General features: G+C 39.4%; 3 protein-coding genes and 1 long non-coding RNA gene across 10 annotated transcripts in view; 3 read left to right on the top strand and 1 right to left on the bottom strand.

Annotated features, from left to right (window-relative positions):
• The first annotated feature begins 64 nt into the window (after positions 1-64).
• LOC111331789 (phospholipid scramblase 2) lies at positions 65-7,336 on the top strand. The gene is made up of 8 exons (XM_022936978.2): positions 65-367; positions 789-932; positions 1,076-1,153; positions 2,400-2,592; positions 3,112-3,223; positions 3,960-4,062; positions 5,696-5,754; positions 6,204-7,336. Exons 1-8 carry the CDS (start codon positions 109-111, stop codon positions 6,252-6,254), a joined length of 999 nt encoding a protein of 332 aa, XP_022792713.1. The 5' UTR covers positions 65-108; the 3' UTR covers positions 6,255-7,336.
• The window catches only part of LOC148727455 (uncharacterized), a 70,403-nt gene continuing 57,536 nt past the window's right edge, over positions 7,282-20,148 (bottom strand). For 3 of the 7 annotated variants that reach the window (XR_015989353.1, XR_015989351.1, XR_015989348.1), the window contains exon 8: positions 7,282-9,532. This is a non-coding gene — a long non-coding RNA (uncharacterized LOC148727455). Of the gene's footprint in view, positions 9,533-10,741; positions 19,061-20,148 lie in introns of all 7 variants that reach the window. The other 4 variants (XR_015989352.1, XR_015989347.1, XR_015989349.1 and 1 more) reach the window with 2 other exon arrangements.
• Positions 8,254-12,703, top strand: LOC148727459 (uncharacterized). Its single transcript, XM_088726918.1, has 7 exons — positions 8,254-8,508; positions 9,866-9,983; positions 10,355-10,390; positions 10,766-10,882; positions 10,963-10,988; positions 11,243-11,294; positions 11,479-12,703. Exons 1-7 carry the CDS (start codon positions 8,254-8,256, stop codon positions 11,829-11,831), a joined length of 957 nt encoding a protein of 318 aa, XP_088583044.1. The 3' UTR covers positions 11,832-12,703.
• LOC111330225 (uncharacterized) lies at positions 13,716-19,087 on the top strand. The gene is made up of 9 exons (XM_022935057.2): positions 13,716-14,015; positions 14,145-14,214; positions 16,127-16,144; positions 16,263-16,280; positions 16,446-16,517; positions 16,794-16,865; positions 17,254-17,279; positions 17,654-17,702; positions 18,266-19,087. The coding sequence occupies exons 1-9, from the start codon at positions 13,716-13,718 to the stop codon at positions 18,628-18,630; spliced, it is 990 nt and encodes a 329-aa protein (XP_022790792.2). The 3' UTR covers positions 18,631-19,087.

The raw sequence follows: 20,148 nt of genomic DNA, 5'->3' as shown, positions 1-20,148 counted from the left end.
GTTTTTTTTTTTTTTGTCAAATGTGCATCCTCACTCGCTGGGGATTGGGTAAGGTGTAGAGGAGTGTCATGCGATTGTTGACATTCGTTTGAATGCATTTCAAGCATCATGGCACAGCCTGGTTACGGTTATCCACCGCCTGTTGAAAGTAACCCTCCTCAAGGAACTTATCCACCACCTCAAGGAGGATATCCACCGACTCAAGGAGGATATCCACCGACTCAAGGAGGGTATCCACCAGTTCAGGGAGGTTATCAACCGCCTCAAGCTGGATATCCACCGCTGCAAGGAGGCCATCCGCCGCCGGTACAACCTGGCTATGCTCCCGCTCAACCTGGATATGCGCCGCCTGTCAGCCAACAACCTGGTAAAAAATTAGGTTTTTAACGGCTTTTTGAATTGCTTCCGATCAGGGCTGCTACTCCGGGTCAACAGAATTTGTTTGCGATCAATGTCAGAAGAAGTGCGTTATTCCGCCATACGCGATAAGGAAATTTGTTCTTCGATTTCCTGAAATTGGATCGTGTTAAAAACAGGAATAAGTAACTTTCAAGGATACCGAACCAAGTCGAATTCAGTTTATTAGAAAGTAGCGTTATTGATTTAAATCATTGTATGTAACACGCTTTCTTGAGGTATTTCAGTGTATTTCCAACGAGATTCGAGAAGAATCACCTCAGAAATGCGTCGCTTTTATTATACTTGTTTGTCGTGTTATTGATGTCGTGTTAGCAGAGGTTCTCATTTAGAGTGTTAAAACTATAAAACTACAAATTGTTTTGCCGTAGGATATGCAGCCCCAGCCTCTGCAGGTTATGGACAAATGCAGTGGATGCCTCCTCCTCCAGTTCCAGCGAACTGTCCTCCAGGACTGGAATATCTAACCCAAATAGATCAACTTTTAATAAAACAGCAAGTCGAACTCCTAGAAGGTAGACGTTCCGATCTCAGAAGTTTGTCCCGTTTGCTTTTTCTTTAAGGTTGCTCACTAGTCTAAAAACTATGTGGCTACAAGAAAACTTTTTAGATTTATTTTATCTACACATACATCTAATTTTTTTAAATACTTTTACAGCTTTCACTGGCTTTGAAACCAACAACAAATACAAGATTTTAAATAGCATGGGACAGCAAGTGTATTTCGCAACGGAAGGTGAGTACAGTTCTTTTCGTCAAAGTTGTCACGTATATTGCCATTGTTTAGGGGCTTCTCGTTTTGTATTAAAATCAAACGTACTCTTTATTAATTCAGAAACATATATGTAACTCATATTTATTTTTTTAAAAATTGAAGCGATACTTAGCGATTCGGGCTAATCCATGTTTAGCATATGTTAATCTTAACCAATGTAATCTTTTTTGCATCATTATCTGTGTTGGTGGTTTTCCAGCTTCACGAATTAAACATGCAATATCGTTTTTCCGCATTCTTTGATAGCATATCACATGATATTTGCGTGTGAAGCTTGGTTTTAGTGCTAATACATAACATGTTTCGTAACATTAACATATTTCCTTTACTTGTTTGGTGAAATGCACCGAAACAAAGAGCTAACTTAATTAAAATTATGATTTGGAAGTAAGGAACGTGAAATTTTTAAAGTTTGTTCCATCTTGATACAATTTGGTAGATATTCGAAGTCCAATTTCATAATGCAGTTTATTAATTAGTTATAATATTATGTAGTGGTTTAAACATCTTGATTTTGAGGGAGACCAACTTGAAATCACAAAGTTTTGCTAGTAGTTTTATAAGCCTATGTATTTACTGTGGTGTTAATATTTTATTTCATTAGATCATGATAAACTTTTGCATATTCCTTTAACTTATTTTTGCATACTTTTAGTGAAATATTTAAAAATATTACATGCAATGTTGTACAAAATGCCTAACTACAGAAAAATCATCCCAAAACAATCTCTGCATACCCTTTTCAAGGAATTTAACAAAGTAAGAATTGTTTAGCGTTGTCTGTACTCTTACTGACAATGATATTTGTCATCACAGTGGTCACTGTGATGACCAATATCTATAAGAGTAGAGACTACACCAAACTGCTGTTGATTTGTTTTTTGTCACAATACCTGCATAGAGTAAAACAATTTTTTTCAGTGTGTGACCATTGCGTGACATGTTGATGCATGCATCATTGACTGTACTATTACCAGTATTGACAACAGCAAATTGGCCAATCAGATTGTGACATTACTGTAAATTATGGTTTTATTGATGAAATATCATATTGTTTTTACTATACTATTTACATGAATGGCCTCCTTTTCCCAGCATCCTTTACTACCCCTTTCCACCCCCACCCCACCTCTTTCGGAAAATTCAGATCAAATTAACTGCAATTAGAAGGTTATGAAAAAATAATTTTTTTGTTGATCTGTTTCAGATACTGATTGTTGTACACGACAGTGTTGTGGCCCAGGGAGACCTTTTGAAATGAAAATCCTGAACAATCAGCAGCAAGAAATTGTACACTTGACTCGTCCTCTGCGTTGTCAATCTTGCCTATTTCCATGTTGTCTTCAAGAGATTGAGGTTCAATCACCACCTGGAACAGTCCTTGGTTACTGTGCTCAAGAGTAAGAAAAAATATTGCTTACATGTAAAGAGACTCAGCATATTTTGATTGAGTGCAAGGAGACCAAACAGCCAATCAGATGGAAAGAAATAACAGACAGAACCAATGAGAACTCATGGTAAAAACAGGAAAATGCTTGAAGTGTGGGAAAACACAAGTGAAAAAGTCACAGTTGGTTTTTGTCTGAATCTGATCAGTTGAGATACGTCTGAGGCTGGGATATGTCTTGTGAACCAATCTCAGAGGGAAATCAAACTTAACCAAAGTGATCTCAAATTACTTTTGACACTCAGTTGAACATTGTACTACAAGGGTTCCTAGACAAGTCATCATAACAAATAAATGCTTAAGGAGAGTAATATGAATCTGAAAAATTTGTTTTAACAGCCTATTATTTACTTTTAGGTACTTATATGAGATAACTGTCTGTATCTTTGACATCATGAAAATATAACTAGAATGAATTAGCTGCATGCTTGTAGCAAATTAGGTAGTAACATGAATATTAATATCTTTTCAGATGGTCAATATGTATTCCTAAGTTTGCCATCCAGAATGCCGACAGGGAAACAGTGCTCCGAATTGAAGGGCCTTTCTGCCAGTGCAATCTCTGTGGAGATGTTGAATTTCAGGTAATGATCAACAACATTGTGGTGGAATTTTCAGTCGTTGGCATTTCCTTAGGCTACACTTATGAATCTGTTTTCACGCAGTATTTGATGTAAGATTAACAAAAATAAGGTTACAGTCAAATACTGAGGCCTCTCATATGGCTCCTTCGCAATCTACTTTAGCCTGCAGAGCAGGTGTAATTTGGGTGACTAAGTGCTCAATATTGTCTTAGCAAAAAATGACTGCCATCTCTGGTTTTAACAGTAGAGAAAGAAATTTGTAACAAGGGGGTGAGTGACAGTCAAAAACTAGGTTAGGAGCTGGGGTAGGTTTTCTTTCCCCTTCCCCTCCCCCTCCCCCTCCCCCTCCCCTTCCCCTCTCCCTACCTCCCCCTCCCCCTCCCCCTACCTCCACCTTCCACTCGGACTCAAAATCAAACATGGCATTCAGATATTAAATGATCACAAGCTTACAAGTTACATTAACTGGCACGAATAAGACACCTGCACTGCAAGCTATATCTACCTTCAAATGACTTCATCGGAATCAGCCATATTTTACTAGGAATGATTTTCCATCATCAATTGATGTGGATTGTGATGTTTCAGCAGAAACAGAATGCTGTTAGTTTTCTGTAACAAATAAGGTTGACTGGTTAGTAAGATGGACCTCTTAGCTTGAGCACTACTTAGTGAGACTTCATTACTAGTGTTAACTAGTGATGTTATTTTAATTTTTTCTTTTTGAATTAAATAGGTGCTCTCTGCCGATGGCCAGAATCAGGTTGGAAGGATTTCAAAGCAGTGGTCAGGTTTGGTAAAGGAGGCCTTTACTGATGCTGACAACTTCGGCATCACATGTAAGTTATCTACACTCTGAGAGAAATTTTGAAATCACCACCTAAAGTGTTGCAAGTGTTGCAACTTGTTCCCTTGTAGGTTTGCATGCTTCAACTCAGTGAGGTGGTTTGGTTGTATTTTTGTAACACTCAATGGTAGTGCACCCTTAACCTGTTTACTTCCTATTATGGATTATATGGGATGCACCTCCCAAAATGCCCACTGGGGGTACCTTTTCCGGGGTAGCAGTATACAAAAGGGAAGGGAATTCATTATCAAAGTGTAGGAAAAGTAAGGAAGTTGTTTTCTGTTTAATTGTGTTAAAAAGGGCCCATAGGCTGATCTTTAAGGTGTTTCTTAGAGTTACCTTGAAAAAATAAGAGTTTTGCTTTGTTCAGTCTAGTGCTTTTACCTTGACTTTCTTGTTTTAACGGTCTCAGAGCAAGAAACGAATGCTGTGTATTAATTTGATATGAAAAGAAGTGATCTTTTTTTTTTTAAAAAAAATAAATGGTATATAAAACAGATGATGTCTATTTATAGAAGTGTCTACAATCGGTGTCAGAATTAGTTGACACATCATGTTTGAAGAATTTTTTTATGAGGAATAACAGTCCTGTTTCTACCACACTCTAAATCATTAACAGAACCCCTCCCCCACTCCCCCCTCCCCCACTCCCCCTCCCCACTCCCCACTCCCCCTTCCCCCACTCCCCCCACCCCCACTCGATGTTGGCTAAAAGTTTGTGGAATCACAGTACAACATTGTTGGGGGAGGGGGGGAGGGTAATGTTTAACTTAATGAGGGAAAAAGAAATACCGTATTTACCGTGTATAATGCGCGCCCACGTATAACCCGCACCCTTGTTTTTAAACCTAATTTATCAAAAAAAAGTTTTTCACGGTAAAAAAGACAAGTTAAATATTCGTGCAATTGTTTATTAAGACAACAAGAATAAGAAATTTACTATATCGTTAACATCAATATCTTTTGCTTTTGCTACTTAGTTATTTATGTTAGTATTGAAATCAAACTTTAGGACTTCAAGCGAGGTCTAGCTAATTTGACGATTCCATGGCTCGGTGAATATTATGAGTGAGCAACAATATGATTTTGAGTCATATCGTCGTATTTTTAGAATCGCTTTCTTCTTGCTTCTCATTGAAAAATTCCCTGTAACATGAGATCTCTTCACTGACACGCGGCCATGCATGCTTTGCGATCGCAGTTTCAGTCCCAGGCCCTTTTTCGTTTTGTTACCGGCGAATTTGCATATATTCACTTTGAAATCTGATCCACGTGCCTGTTTGCGCACTTTCGAAAATAATTAGCGATTTTTGTCTTTCCTCTGGATTTTAGAGTAAAAACTTAATATGTACTATAAATGTTCATTGAAAATAAGTCATTTAATCAAAGCTTTAAATGTATTACTGTTTTTTGTTGTGTTTTTAACGTACGCAAATTAGGACGTGCGTGGCAAACAATGGAATCCGTGTATAATACGCACCGCGATTTTGATGGTTATTTTTGTAGGAAAAAAGTGCGCATTAAACACGGGTAAATACGGTAGGGGGTTGAAAAGATCAATATGTGAACAATTTTGTCGTCGATTGTAGCATTTTGGTTAAGTTTTTTTTTTTCCATACTTGCAGTTCCCATGGACCTTGATGTTAAGATGAAGGCTGTTGTACTTGGTGCTTGTTTCCTCATTGTAAGTTTGCTTGATGGTCGTTTACTGTATGAACCCTTTGCACCATAACATCAATATACATATTCTCCATACTTTTCTCTATACATTTCCTAAGGTACTGACAAGGAGAATTTGTTAAACAATCAAGGGCCCTTTTTAGTTGGTGATTATTTCCTCTAATCTCTCAGCCTTAAGAGTATGATTCAGGGGTGCCATTGTAAGGGCAAATCATATGCTGATTAAACTCAGGGTTCATTGTGGAGTATTTGTAGAGGGGTAGCAAAGGGGGGGGGGGGGGTCCTGATCCTCTGGCGGAAAAATTTTCAAATCTCCAATCTTCAGTTCTTAATGAAAACGATGCTACTTACGTAGTGTTGGTGTGTGGCTCTCGAAATCAATTGTACGATGATTTCTCAAATCTTGCTGTTGTTGACGGTTACTGACACCAGTTTACTCTCTCCTGTTTGTAGGATTTCATGTTCTTCGAGAAGGCACAGAACCAGGATAATCACAATTATTAATGAATACCATCAGAAAAGTACAATTTCGGCATATTAGCAGCCCGGACAGAACCAGAATAAAGCACGTATACTTTATGTTTGTAGGAGTGTAGAGGAAAGTAATTTTTGGCTATATAGAGTTTGGCAATGGCAATGCAGCCTTTGTCGGAAGCTGTATATAGATACATATTTTTTTTGTAACGACGCGCTTCAACAACCGTTATGTCACTCAAAGCCGCTTTCTTACTACCCTGCGAGCAGAGGCCCTTCTGATCTTCCCGACTAATCTAGGAAGATCAAAGGGCCTCTGCTCGGTACTTTCTTACGCAAGTGGCAATGAAAGACATTATCCCACGCTCTCCATAAAATCCCTTACTAGATAAATCTTTCAGGTTTTTGTTTTCGTTTTACAAGGTTATAGTGTGTTTCGACACACGTTGATTTTGATGTTTTCATCGGACTCTGTGTTAACTGCCAGAAGTAATTGAAAGAAACGGCCAAGTCTCCAAACTGAAAGATTGCCGTTTCGGACAGTTGCTAATTGGAATTTTGACTCTTTAAATTTATGTGCATGTCTGAAAACATTATGAGAGTAGCAAGTTACTTGTTGTCAAGTGATTACCGCTGATCGTAAACAAAACAGAGCTTATTGCAAAAATATAGTTTTCTCTTTGGTAAAACTTTCGATCACTCCTTTGAAACTGTAGATCTGCATGTCTCATAAAATAGGCATTGTACTTGCGTTGCGTGACATCCTATCTAAGAATGGATTTAAAGGAGATTATCGTCACAAGGATGCTTACACGCTTATACTTAACGTATCTGAAGTACCATCTCAAGTTAGCTAATTCACCGCAGTTTTCGTTATTTTTTATGACACACAAATGGCTGTTCAACTTTGCGGATAAACAATGTTAAGCATAAATCCAGTAAAGTAGAAAAAGGGACTTTTACTGGTAAGGCAAGTATGAACAAGGTTCACGAAGGATTGAGAAAATGAAAAACAGGATGTAACATGACGCTCTTCTTAAACTTAGCGTACACAACGTAACCTTTCTCACTTTATTTGGATGTATTAAATAAAAAAATGAGAGGTTAATTGCGTTGATCGGGCGCTGTTTTTGTTGCTGCGGTGTGTCCCCTCTTCAAATTTATGTCTACTCCGTTTATGGGGGCGATTGAAGATTCTTGGCTTTCGAGTGTAGCATGCCCCATCCGCCATCCGGCCCCTCCTCGGACATTCTCTACTGAAGCAGGCCGGGAAGCCCTGATTACAGTGGAAGCAGACCAAGGTCCAAAATCTTCTCCAGTCCTCTTCGCTTTCAGATTTTCCCCCGGTCTCACCTTAAGCGTCATTGCGGGTGCGAGACCTCATAAACCTATGCTTTTTAGAGAAAGTATTCTTATTCAGGGTGTGCATGACTTCCCAGCAAAGGGGAGAGATCCAACATTAGAGTCTTAGTGGCATCTGGAAGCATTGTGGTTGTTTTAAAAATGATTATTCCTGTCATAATACGCTTTCCTTTGGCGAACAGAGAAGAAGCATGCAATATTTTACACTAGCCCGCCTTTCAAATCCGCGCTGGGGCATTGTTTTCTGTTCTACTGACCTTTTATGCTATCTAATCAAGAATTACTCACTGCACCTTTCAGCAACTTTCCCTATTCATCATGAGTGCTCCGAAAATTTACAGTCTGTCTGTCTAACTGAGCTAATCTCTAATTATATTCCTTGCCATTCGGCTCAGGAAATTTCCCAACCCCTGCGTGCATGTTCGGACTTCTTCCCAACATTTCGGGCAGCCAAACCCACTCAGGGAGCGCAGCAATGCTGATAAATGAACTGACACGAGGGTCACGTGATTCGATTTTACTATTGATGCGTAAATTCTAGGAACCCAACTAATGACCTCGATGACAGGAAGTCTAAAGACCTCGCCACAGAGCCAGTCAGCCCTGACGCCGTACGCCATGTCGATTCCAACTCGGCTGCATTGAGTCAACGCGGAACTCATAAACAATGGCGGACAAAACGAAGACAAGCACGCTTCGGCTTCTTGTGGCGCTAGCTCTGGTGTTATTACTCGTGTATTGCGTGTCATTGAGTGCCTTCGTCGTTTATTTGATGCGAGATTACAACGAGTTGAGACATCACATCCAAGATTTGCGGGGTCGAGTTATTTTATTGGAGGATGGAACAGTGAACGCCGTAAAGACAACTATTTCGCCCTCAAGTACCCAAGACAAGCGTGATAACAAGGACTCACGACCTCAGGTAATGCAACAAGTCCAAAATTATCGATGATTACGTCCTACGCAATCAGAAGCTTACTTTCATGTCATCGATAATACGTAGACTAGTACGCGACGAGATGTCTCTTTCTACATAATCAGCCTTGTTGACAACTGATGCAAATTTGGAACTTAGGTCACCCTTGATTGCGTGCTGAAAATAAGTCTGCATACATCCATTACTTCTGATCGTTATCTTTTCAAATCACCAAAATAAAATTCTTCCTAGAGTAAGATGTTATTTTCTGTCGCCTGAAAGAAATAAGCCTTGTAATCCTCCACTCGTATTAGTTAGAACAGGGTAATTAGCTATCCTCACGCAGACGAAAAGCGGATATCATGTTGCTAATTGTTTTATACGAGCTTTAGTTTCCTTCCGGAATTTTAAGCCGGACAGCATGGGACAAAATTCGCAGAAAGGAAGAGGTTTTTACTGCTAATTTCATCTGCAATTGTGTGTATACCAACATTGACATCATCAGTTACGGCCTCCCTGGGCGGATATTTTGACTTCCATGTGCAAATACCACAAACGTGACCCTGCTCTTCAGAAAATTAAACGATGTATAGCCAATCTCGTATTTTTGATTGCGTAGTTTTTCCTGTGTCGCGTTCTATGTCCATTTTTCCTGTAGAAGTTTTCAATCCTGAATAAAACACTGCCACATTCCAACAAGAAGCATGATGTAGTACGACTCATTCATTCATTCCCACTTTCCCGCTTTTCTCAGTCATCTTCTTTTCCCTTTCATTCGGTTGTAACTTCCGCAGTCAAGAGCATACTCTTCGTAGTTATATCGCAGAAACTAGTGGTTTTTTTGACCCAAAGAGCAAAACTACTGAAACTTAGCCTCACAGTCCATGGTTGGTCTTGGTAAAAGTACTCACTTTAGAACATGTTAATGAACAACAATTTCAACGAGATGGTAATGTTTGACGCCACAGGTAGCTCATGTATCTTCTTATCAATTATCATTTTTAGGACTCCCGGCTGTCGGTGATTCCACCTGGACAAACGAGAGAAAAGAAAGAAAAATAATAAGTTAACTAAAAATAGGACAACTCCCTTTCAGTTGATAATTTTATCGATCGCATCAGCTCCCTGTCTCCCAAATAGAGCTATGATTTGGAGTTATGACAAGTTGATCACTGCTACATTAGAGAACCCAATTATCTTGACCGGGGTCTGATCACTGCTACATTAGAGAACCCAATTATCTCGACTAGAACACGAGAAACACGCACGCGGGAGAGCAGACCCGCTGTCATTCTGATTCACTTGCAGCATGTTTATGATGAATTAGAGGCTCAATAACATCGTACTTTTTAAACTTGAACAGATGACTGAAATTGTTGATGTCAAGAACGTTTTCCATGAGAGGCGCAAACGAAAATCTCCTGACGCCTGTGCGCGGATCGTGTGCCCCTCGGGACCCCCCGGAACTCGAGGACCGCCAGGTAAGGCATGACCTAACTTCGTAAGTCCAGCGTAAGTCTTTGACCGTGTTCTGGAGTAAAAAACTGGGTGAATAAACGAGACACAAATTCTTCACGAAAACGTTTGACCGCTCTTTCTGTATCATTGATCAAATAGGAAATCTTAATAAGAGGGAGAAGACGCTTTTTTTATTTAGTAGTGTAATCGTTCAATTTTAGCTGTCATTTACTTATTTGACGAAGATATCTGCCTGGAAATCCTAAAGCTAAAACAACCAAGATAGTGATTCTACGAAGGTGTTACAATTCTTTTTTTTAAGAGGCTTTAATTCCTTGTCAAAAGTTCTCAGCAGATGATAAGATCAACTTGTCTGTCTGTGTTTCATCATCAGGTCAAAAAGGAAGAAGAGGAAAGAGAGGACATCCAGGTTATTATCTGCCTCAGGAACTGATAATTGTGCGAAGGGGGGTGGGTGGGGGGGGGGGTAGGAGGCTGGCAAAGCCTAAAGCTACAATATTGCGCAATTTGGTTTAAAACTACACCTGCCATTTCAAAATCGAAAGAAAGCGCAGTTGCGAAAACGGAGAGCGTGAGATTAAAAATATGATTTCTCGTGTTGTTTTAGAGTTTAGTTCTGTCTGGTAAAGAAAAAAAAAAAGAAGCGATTTAGTGCAAAATTGAAGTGACTTGTGAATAAATCGCTCTGCTGGAAGCCAATTAGATTGCAAGGATCACTTGTGATATCTAAATGAACGTCACAAAAAAATTAATTAATAACCTATTTTTCCATATCAATTTGAAGGTGATAACGGTCCACAAGGACCGGTTGGTCCACAAGGTTCCCCGGGACCTTCCGGGCCACCCGGTTTTAAAGGCGAAATAGGCCAACCTGGACTGAAGGGAGATCAAGGAGAAAAGGGTAAGTAACACTTCGTGCATGATACAAGTACAGACTACATGAGTACAGGCTTAACCAACTCTTTGCTTTTTGCTTTTTAGGAGAGAAAGGGCCCCCTGGACTTATGGTAAGAATCTCGCTTGAATTTTTTCAATTTTGGATACCTTGCTTCAACAACTTTCTGTTTGAAGTAAACTTATTCAAAACATATCTCAAAATACCATGTTTTCCTTTTTTCTTGAGACTCTGAAAACCTTCAAGACATTTCTCTTGAGTTTCTCGTTACTCGTATTTCTGTCTAGTTTCTCCTTTTATCCTTTTTTTTTTTTAACAAGATGAACTCTCACAACATTAACGTTGGCATGTTTCTTTCTTTTCTAGATGCCAGAGAGTGCTCACTTGGTTGGCGACGGAAAGTTAGTACATCATGCTGGTTAGTAAAGTCTTGTGACCGTCTGTCTATTATCTCCCAGATCACCACACCACGACCCGGTCAGAGTTCGAATTGGTACCAGTCTCGACTTGAGCCTCCGACCAACTCTTAGGCCGCCACGTCTCCATTAAATCACAACTTAACTTGTAGATTGATTTATAAATTTGTTAACTTTGTTGGGCAGGTACTGTTCATCGTTGGAAGGAAGGCCACGTCAATGGAAGTATCTTGTACAGACGACACGTGGGTCACCTGGTGATCGGTCGTTCTGGAATGTACTATATCTACAGTCAGATGTATTACTATGATTGCACTAGCTACTCAATGAACCACTACACTGTTTTGAACGGAGTCAAAATCCTCGGCAGCGTCTCAAGCACAGTGAATTGCGAAAGAAAGTACAACACAAACTACCAGGGAGGCGTTTTTCATCTAAATCGAGGCGATATTCTTAAAGTGGAAGTGTACAGGAGTAAGCTTTACTACATGGAGGCTGCCTATAGCTACTTCGGAGTGTTCATGTTGTATCCTGACTAAGTCATGGAGCCTTTTCAATTTCACTTCATTTTTCGAGACAGTGTTCTGTTTATGTGACCAGTTATACGTAGATTTTATACATTTCGCTCTTAGCCTAGTAGTCTCTCATAAGTGGGAAATCAAGTTCGTTGCAGTCGCCTTATGTTAATATACAGTATGGGTAAAATTAAAAGGAACAGGAAGCCAGAACTTGAGCCGCGTGGGGGGGGGGGGTCGGTCAGCGGATTTGGTTGTGTCGCAATAAAATTTACCTGACGCCCCCCATAAGGCTCTGTAGTATTCTAATGATTCTCCTTATGTGGCGGTCAATATTCATTAGTCCCCCTTTTAACCTCTTTTAGAGACCACTGATCCCCCTCCGTTTCATCCAAAAACTATGTGATCCCCAAAATCCTCCGGTGCCACCCCTCGGAGATAAATAACGAATGGTCCCTTATCAGCACTACCCCTCGGAGATGAATAACGAATGGTCCCTTATCAGCACTACCCCTCGGGGATGAATAACGAATGGTCCCTTATCAGCACTACCCCTCGGAGATAAATAACGAATGGTCCCTTATCAGCACTACCCCTCGGGGATGAATAACGAATGGTCCCTTATCAGCACAGACCGCGTCTTTATCACAATGTAGGTTCTTCAGTACAGCGCAGCTAACAGACATTTTCCTTTCATTTTTTTACTATAATTTCAGTCATTTTCACTTTTTTTTTTCGTAACATTTATCATGGTAACTAGAGATAGAAATCCAACTTTTGATCCAGTGACCAGTTACCCTTCCCGTAGACGTTAACGTACAGAAAATTGTAAATCATTAAAATTTTAGATCTCACATACTAGGGTGTTCTTCAAATATATCTATTGGAGTGTGTTAGTCTTAGTTGGTCATCATTTGTCAATTTAATTAAAGAAAAATAGAATAGGCGACTTTATTTTCGGTATCCGAATAGTACTTAAATGATTTTTTGGCAAATCAGGCCCAAATTAAAGGAAAGTAGTGTGACACATAAAGTAAATTATATCCATTTTAGCTAGTTTAAATCAATTATGTAAACAAATTTACGACAATTCGTCTTCAAACGAGCTCTTTTGTTATATCGTTTTTAAACGTTATGAAACTGTAAATTCATATTTCCATAAAAAATACATCTGCTAAACGATGTTTGGGCGTTTGAAAGAGTCAGCTAAGTATTCCTCTTTTTTTTTTTTTTTTTTCGCTTTTCCAAGTTTTGTTTGTTTGTTCCAATTTATCCATAACGAAGGTTATGACGAGGAAATAAACCAAGACTTGGAGAATTGTACAGCCGTTTTTCATGAAAACAGCATGCAGGCTAGTTTCAACTATTTTGATCGTGTGCCCGTTGTTTACAGGCAGCAGTTACACATTGCATTTCCAAAGAGACAGAGTTCGGCTCACAGCAACAAGGAGTAACTAGATTTGTATCCTTAGGCAGTTTATTTTATGAGCATCTCCGATAAATATCGGCATAGATTTAACAAATTCAAGCAAGCCCTCTTTCTATAGCCACTTTCCAAGGCGCCTGTAAAACACACGACGTACCGGAGATCGTTCATCATCCCCGGTTTATGCAAACATTCCAAATCACCAAAAGTTAGCGACGATAAAATCCCAGATTCATTGAACTCATAATCGAATGATGGCCCACCCTAATTTATCCCCTGAGGTTAGACGACCCTCCTAAGGCAACGGAATACACAAGCTTGTGTTTCAATGGTTATTTCCTTTCCGAGAAACTTCCAAAACAAATGCTTAGCGAAGCGTGAGACAATAATAAATCAAACCAGTTCTTAGAAATTGGCACCCCTCTCAGAAACAAAACACACAACTCGGAGCTTCGACACCGCTTTGAAACCACCCGGCGGATATGGAGAAACGCGATAGCTCGCGTGCTCGTACAACTAAGAGCATTCTGACCTCGTTCGTGGTTCTAATTCTGGCGATTTTTGTCATCCTAGTCACGGTCGTTATCGCGACTCTGTACCGCGTTACGCTGCGGCAGTCTCAAAGAGTTCAATCGCTAGAAGCAGAAAGTGTCGAAGCGAATGCTCGTCTTCACAAGTTAGAGGCCAGTTTCGCCGCTCGGAAAATTGATGATAAATTTGCGGGCGAAACAAATGCGGAGGCAGAGGAAAGGACAGAAAAAGAGAAACGCCTGGGCGACAAGGTCTGTTTGAATCCTATGAAGCAAAATGAACTCAGTAGCTTGTTGTCCAAATTTATGCGTATCTAATTGTGTGGGTGAAATCAAATTTTTTTTTTTAGCCTTTTAATGCATCGTTGTTTGCCTTTGCAGCAAATGAGGTTCCCTCTTCCTCAAACAAGGGGTAGACGACAATTTTACGGTTATGAAGCAGAAAGTGACGGTAGGTGTCAAAGATGCTCACATAATTATGATTCCTGTCTCTTTCATTGTATTTACACTGTGTCTTGAATGATAAAAGCCGTATTATAATTGACTATGAATAAACATTGTACGCTAAACTGTACCTGACTCATGATGTAATACAAATGTAGTTTTCTTAAGTTAAGTAAAACGAAATGATCTCGATCCCTTAGTTCACTGAAAAAACGACCTGAAACGATTTGTGGACAAAAAGAGTATCATGCCTTAAGACAAAAGTTAACAAACAAAGTTAGGAGAAGATATACTGACTTCCATGAACTTGAAAAAAGTAAAATAAAGCACAGATTTTTCACTCCTTTAAAATCGACATGGGAGGTAAAACTGCCTGTTGATAGAATCTCTTGTCATATTAATCATCAAATCTGGGCAGATATAATGTATTGAACTTTGCCCAGCCTTACTTCCGCATGTTTTCTTCAGTGATTGGTTTTTCCATTTCAATTTTGCATGAGATGTTTATCCATTTTGACTATGCACTAACATTGTCTCAAGTTTTTCCATTGGTTTGTAATCCTCCTTAATTTCTAAGCAATACAAAACAATCAGCAAGCCAAACGCCGCCGAGCTGTTTTCATTCTAAGTTGACTTTTGATCGGTCAACAGTTGAAAAGCAATATAAGAAAGAAAGTCTAATTGAGCTGAGAAATACAGAGGACCAACGCGTTTCAATATAATCGTAGTTATTGTAAGAAATGGACAACTTTTTTGAGAGACATGTTTCGGCATGCTTATGCCATCTTCAATCAATGAGTAACAGAACATGAGTAATCATATAACAGACAAGTAGATGAATAAAATATTTACAGCATGATGCAATACAAAAGCGGGTACTAATTACAACGTGACACCAAACATCAAAGGTGTGAACTAAAACGCTTTTTCATAAAAAAACCTACACGGTCCTAAACTGGTCTCCTAACAAATTTCTTTAGTTTTATTCCATCATGCTGCAAAATTGGCCTTATCCGAACTCTTATTGATCGTATCTACAAAATCAACAACACCTCTTCCGGTGTTAAGAAACTTTCCGACACTTTAAAACGTAATTCTTTTCCTTCGCATATTACTTAAAGAACTTTCAAGCGGTATCTTGACGGGTCCTCCTCTCAAAATAGCCGGAACATTGATGACAATAATACATGTTACTTTAAACTCCCTTTTGTCGGCTATTATTCTAAAATAGTGAACCTCAAACTCCGACAACTCATTAAGCGCTTTTGTAAATCGGACCTAAATATCAAACTAGTTTTCACTTCTTTTAGGACTAAAAACATGTTCAGTGTCAAAGATCGTACTCCTGATGTTCTAAAATCCATGGTAGTTTATCAATTTTCTTGTGCGGGATGTAATTCCCGTTATATTGGCGAAACTAGTCGCCACTTCTCTACTAGGATAAAGGAGCACAAGGAAAGCGATAAAAACTCGCATATTTTTAAGCATTTCAACACATCTCCTTCTTGTAAGAACAAATACTTCCTTTCTTGCTTTAGTATTCTGGATTCTGCTAACAACTCTATTGATTTAAAACTCAAAGAAGCTTTTTATATAAATAAGATCAAACCTGAACTTAACAAACAATTACAGCATTAGAACACTTTTCTAGCGTGTTAGTTCACACCTTTGATGTTTGGTGTCACGTTGTAATTAGTACCCGCTTTTGTATTACATCATACTGTAAATATTTTATTCATCTAAGGGGAAAAAGCGAAATACACCAAACGAAATTTAGCACTCATTAACAGTTAAAACTGAATCCAAGTCACTTTATCATGTTTTAATAACTTTAAGGATAACAAATGTAAGGGTAATTTTATTGCAGATGTTGATTCCACTTGATAAGCTAAAATTTCTCGCTTGTTTTTTTTCCTCAGGTATCAAATGTAAAAGACGTAAGTGTGCTAGGATATTGATCTATCGATGTTTCTTGCTCTCCCGACAAACGAAATCATTCCCTTTTTGCGTGCTCCAAACTCCATGATTGAAAGATTATTTTTTTTTACTTTATAGGCTGCAAAGGGAAGAAAGGTAAGCTGCCACTTTATCATCTTATCTTTGATTCAAACACTCATCTAACTATGTGCGAAAACGTTCGGTTTGTTGTGTCGTCCTTCGAAGATGTTTGTCAGTCTACATTCGTAAAGTAACCGGTAAACATTAGGCAGAAATCTGACCTATCTATGTTCCTTTCAGGAGAAAAGGGCGACCAGGGCGACCCAGGCCCTCACGGACCGACCGGGGCTAATGGAACCAATGGAAGAGCAGGTTTTGTTAGCACTTTTTCTGCTGTTTAAACCTCAAGTTCATCTTCACCGACTTTTTTTATGTGCCTCTGATATTATCTTAATCATCCACAGAGTTGATTTCTTTTAGAATGGTTCTTCGCAATTAACATCATAGCTTTCTAAAATACGCGTTACTTCACTCATCTTTTAGCACAAAAAATTCAGAGTTATCTTTGAATTGAAAGCCTTGACACTATGCACGTGCTAAAAACGTAAAATAAAGTTGGATCATTGGTTTATTTTTCTATTCGAGCAGGTCCCCAGGGCCCACGCGGAGCAAATGGTCTCAAGGGTGACATAGGACCTAAAGGAGAACAAGGTCCGCCAGGTGTGTTTGGATTCAGTTGCGTATTCAGTGTTTAGATTTTTTTTGCGCCCAAGAGAATTCAATTCTGAAAGTTAACTACTCTGATGAAATTGATCTTTGGCCAGCTTACTCCATCTCTTGCCTTACTATCCGTGCCAAATCTGGGATGAAGTTTCGGGAAAATGGCGGTCTCTTTTGTCGTGCAGTCACAACTCACATTGATGGGTTTAATATATTAATAGATGATTATAAAAAGCCAGATTATTACACAGCAAAGTGTACCAAGAGGAAAAAAAACCCTGTAAAAATATAAAAAAGCATTTGATGCCAGGGTGTGTGTAAACACGATAAGCGATACCGAAGAATAAACACGGTCGACTAAAAAAGAATTTGCATAATATTTCCTTAGGACCTCCTGGCCCGTCCGGAGTACTGGTAAGTTTGCAAACTTGTTACCAGGTTCTCTCTTCTTAATGCCTCCTGGAGCAAGAGGGAAGAAGAGAGACCCTGGAAGCCAGATTGGCAAATGGTGACGGATTCAGTAGCCTCCCTTTCGTGGATTCTAAATCCTGGAAGATAATGCGCTACAAATGTTCAGGGTAATCTGGTTACAGACAAAATAACAGTATATACTAACTTCTCCTCTACATATGAAGTTAATGAGGAGAAATAAGCCCAGACCCTTACAGATACTTGCCTTGCGCATGCGTCTATGATAGATAACCAACAATGATCAATGTATGATAAGCGTGTATATCTTGGCGATGACAGAAGATCAATACTTGAATCGTTTACTTTCCTAATTTTAGGCAGGGGAAAGCATCCACCTGGTTGGAATAGACGGCAATATCAAAGCTAGTAAGTCTTAACTGATAGAAAATCAAACTCGAAATTTTCATACATACATATTCTTGCAAGGCAAAAAAGAGAAACTATATTTTTCGGTCGAAATGTTCGCATTCTACAATACTTATTTATCACACTCTTCAACTGAAAGCAATCTATAATTTTGGTCTCGACCTTTGTTCCCCGCTTTGGCTTTCTTCTCGGTTGTATGGTGTTTTTCTACCCTACATTTCAATTAGCGACAATGACCACAAAAAATACATCTTCATGCTACATGTTGATTTCTCACTTGTAAAGCTCCATGGTCGTCGACTTCGAGACACGAAACTGCAAAACTTGCAAACACAATTTGACTTGAAGCCGATAGGTCAGCCTTGAACTGACCAAGTACGATAAAATTGTAAAAGAAAAGAAAACTTAAAAACCAAAAATTTATTTCCCTTGCTGTTTGCAGTTCAGCTCTCTAACACCTGATTGGCTTTTTCCTTGAAACACAGAAGCACTCAATAGATATTTATGATGTTCAAAGTTTTCTGAGTTTTACGTTAATTATCATCCCTGTCTTTCTTTTTGAGCTAATCACCTTATAACCAACTGGAAACTAAGCCACAGGTTTGGCAGTATCGATTATCATGAGTCAGGGGGAACCGTGGAAATCAAAAAAGAAGGTTACTACTTCATATACAGCCAAATGTTTTATTACGATGGCTCTACAATTCAGATGGGTCACTTGACGTACATCAACAATAGAAAAGTCTTGGAAAGCATGGCGAGTGTTATCAACAAAACGAGAAAATTCAACACAAAGTTTCACGGCGGAGTGTTCCTGCTTCGAGTCAACGACACCATCTCTGTTCGCGTGCCGTACACGAAGTACTACCGCATGGAAGCGACTGGAAGTTTTTTTGGGGCATTTATGCTCCACCATGCTGACAACTAAGGCGGTGGGAGTACGAAAGGTGTTTGTCCCAAAATCCACTTTAACTTAAGCTCATTGTGCATTAGTACTGTGCATAATTTCACACTCGTGATAAGCACACAGATTCAGTTAAAACATGGAAGCTTCAACTTCATAACCGAAGCTCGCCAGAGAGGCAGATCACAATTTACTAGTACAAGAGGAAAACAGCTATTACACAAATGCGAGTTTTTTGAGTCGCTTTGTATCTTTGTTAAATACTTGGTAGAAAACATACACCAGTAAATTGCACTACCACGAGTTAAATTCTAACTAGAATTCGAGAAATCAGAAAATCTCACTAACTCGGTGAAAGTTGCTTTACACATTACAAAAACAACCTGATTTACTAACTAGAATAACTCACGAGATTTGAGTGTTCGTGTCCGTAGTCGTACCCTCAATACACTCGCTGTAAATAAATTACGGAAAATAGTGATTTAGGTTTCTGTCTTGTTTAATTTCTGACTATAAAATGTGATTTTTTGTTTTTTTTTCTCTGGGAGGGGGTGGGGGAGGGGCGGTGGGGGGTGGGGTGAGGGGGGCGGTGGGGGTGGGGTGAGGGGGGCGGTGGGGGGTGGGGTGAGGGGGGCGGTGGGGGTGGGGTGAGGGGGGCGGTGGGGGGTGGGGTGAGGGGGGCGGTGGGGGGTGGGGTGAGGGGGGCGGTGGGGGGTGGGGTGAGGGGGGCGGTGGGGGGTGGGGTGAGGGGGGCGGTGGGGGTGGTGGATGCATGAAGAGGAGAATTTTCTCGCGCAAGAGTCACATGCAAGCTTTTTACTTCGAATGGAGCTGAAGTCAGTTAGGATTTATTCTTTGCAATTGATAGTTCTCGGTTCAAGTACCTTAAATAAATAGGGGTTGTTTTAGAGACTATTTTTGGTCTCTAATTTGTTGTGTCAAAAAGCAAAACAATCGTTTCGGAAGTGGCTGGAACGCACGTTGGAAAGTGAAAGCTTTGTTTTTCTAAGAATAAACGTTTCAGTTACGATATTAGTCAATTGTTGTCGTTTCTTTTATAAGTTGTTAGGAACATTCAGTTGGAAACCGGCGATGTCTAAAATAACTGGCCTTAGTACATATTTGTCTTGTCTCTTGTAAGCACTGCAAATGTATGAACAATGGAATTTTCTGCATTTCTAAGTCTGGTGGTAAAAGCTTTCGCTGACTTTGAGCACAGCCCTGTCCTAATCCTATTGCGAAGATAATACTGGCATTTTGTCAACTGTAATAAAAATAAAATGATAAATCAACTTGCAAACAGGTTTGAAATTCAACCCCACATCAACTGGCAAACAAATGCTTTCCTCTGGCATTTGAAACTGACGGAAGCGCTCTCAGCGGAAAATTGTAACTTCGTTGACTATTTATCTAGTCAACAATATCTTATGATTCCTAGAACTGGACCCGAAAATACAGAGTATCTAGGTTCAAGTAGCAACGTTTTTGCTACTCTCTCCCAGATCAAGGATTAAGTTTCAGTGTTTATGAGATTTTTAAATA

Source organism: Stylophora pistillata, chromosome 7, assembly GCF_964205215.1.
Source record: "Stylophora pistillata chromosome 7, jaStyPist1.2, whole genome shotgun sequence".
Taxonomy (NCBI): domain Eukaryota; kingdom Metazoa; phylum Cnidaria; class Anthozoa; order Scleractinia; family Pocilloporidae; genus Stylophora; species Stylophora pistillata.
Note: the sequence above shows the minus strand (reverse complement) of the source record. Positions and strands in the feature narration are given on the sequence as shown.

Excerpts from the sequence above, each read along its gene's own strand:
- LOC111330225 (XM_022935057.2), top strand. The coding sequence starts at position 13,716 with ATGGAGAAACGCGATAGCTCGCGTGCTCGTACAACTAAGAGCATTCTG. Across the intron at positions 16,518-16,793 it reads TGGAACCAATGGAAGAGCAG|GTCCCCAGGGCCCACGCGGA; the intron begins GTTTTGTTAGCA and ends CTATTCGAGCAG. Across the intron at positions 16,866-17,253 it reads AGGAGAACAAGGTCCGCCAG|GACCTCCTGGCCCGTCCGGA; the intron begins GTGTGTTTGGAT and ends ATATTTCCTTAG.
- LOC148727459 (XM_088726918.1), top strand. The coding sequence starts at position 8,254 with ATGGCGGACAAAACGAAGACAAGCACGCTTCGGCTTCTTGTGGCGCTA. Across the intron at positions 8,509-9,865 it reads ACAAGGACTCACGACCTCAG|ATGACTGAAATTGTTGATGT; the intron begins GTAATGCAACAA and ends AAACTTGAACAG. Across the intron at positions 9,984-10,354 it reads CGGAACTCGAGGACCGCCAG|GTCAAAAAGGAAGAAGAGGA; the intron begins GTAAGGCATGAC and ends TTTCATCATCAG.
- LOC111331789 (XM_022936978.2), top strand. The coding sequence starts at position 109 with ATGGCACAGCCTGGTTACGGTTATCCACCGCCTGTTGAAAGTAACCCT. Across the intron at positions 3,224-3,959 it reads GTGGAGATGTTGAATTTCAG|GTGCTCTCTGCCGATGGCCA; the intron begins GTAATGATCAAC and ends TGAATTAAATAG. Across the intron at positions 5,755-6,203 it reads TTGGTGCTTGTTTCCTCATT|GATTTCATGTTCTTCGAGAA; the intron begins GTAAGTTTGCTT and ends TCCTGTTTGTAG.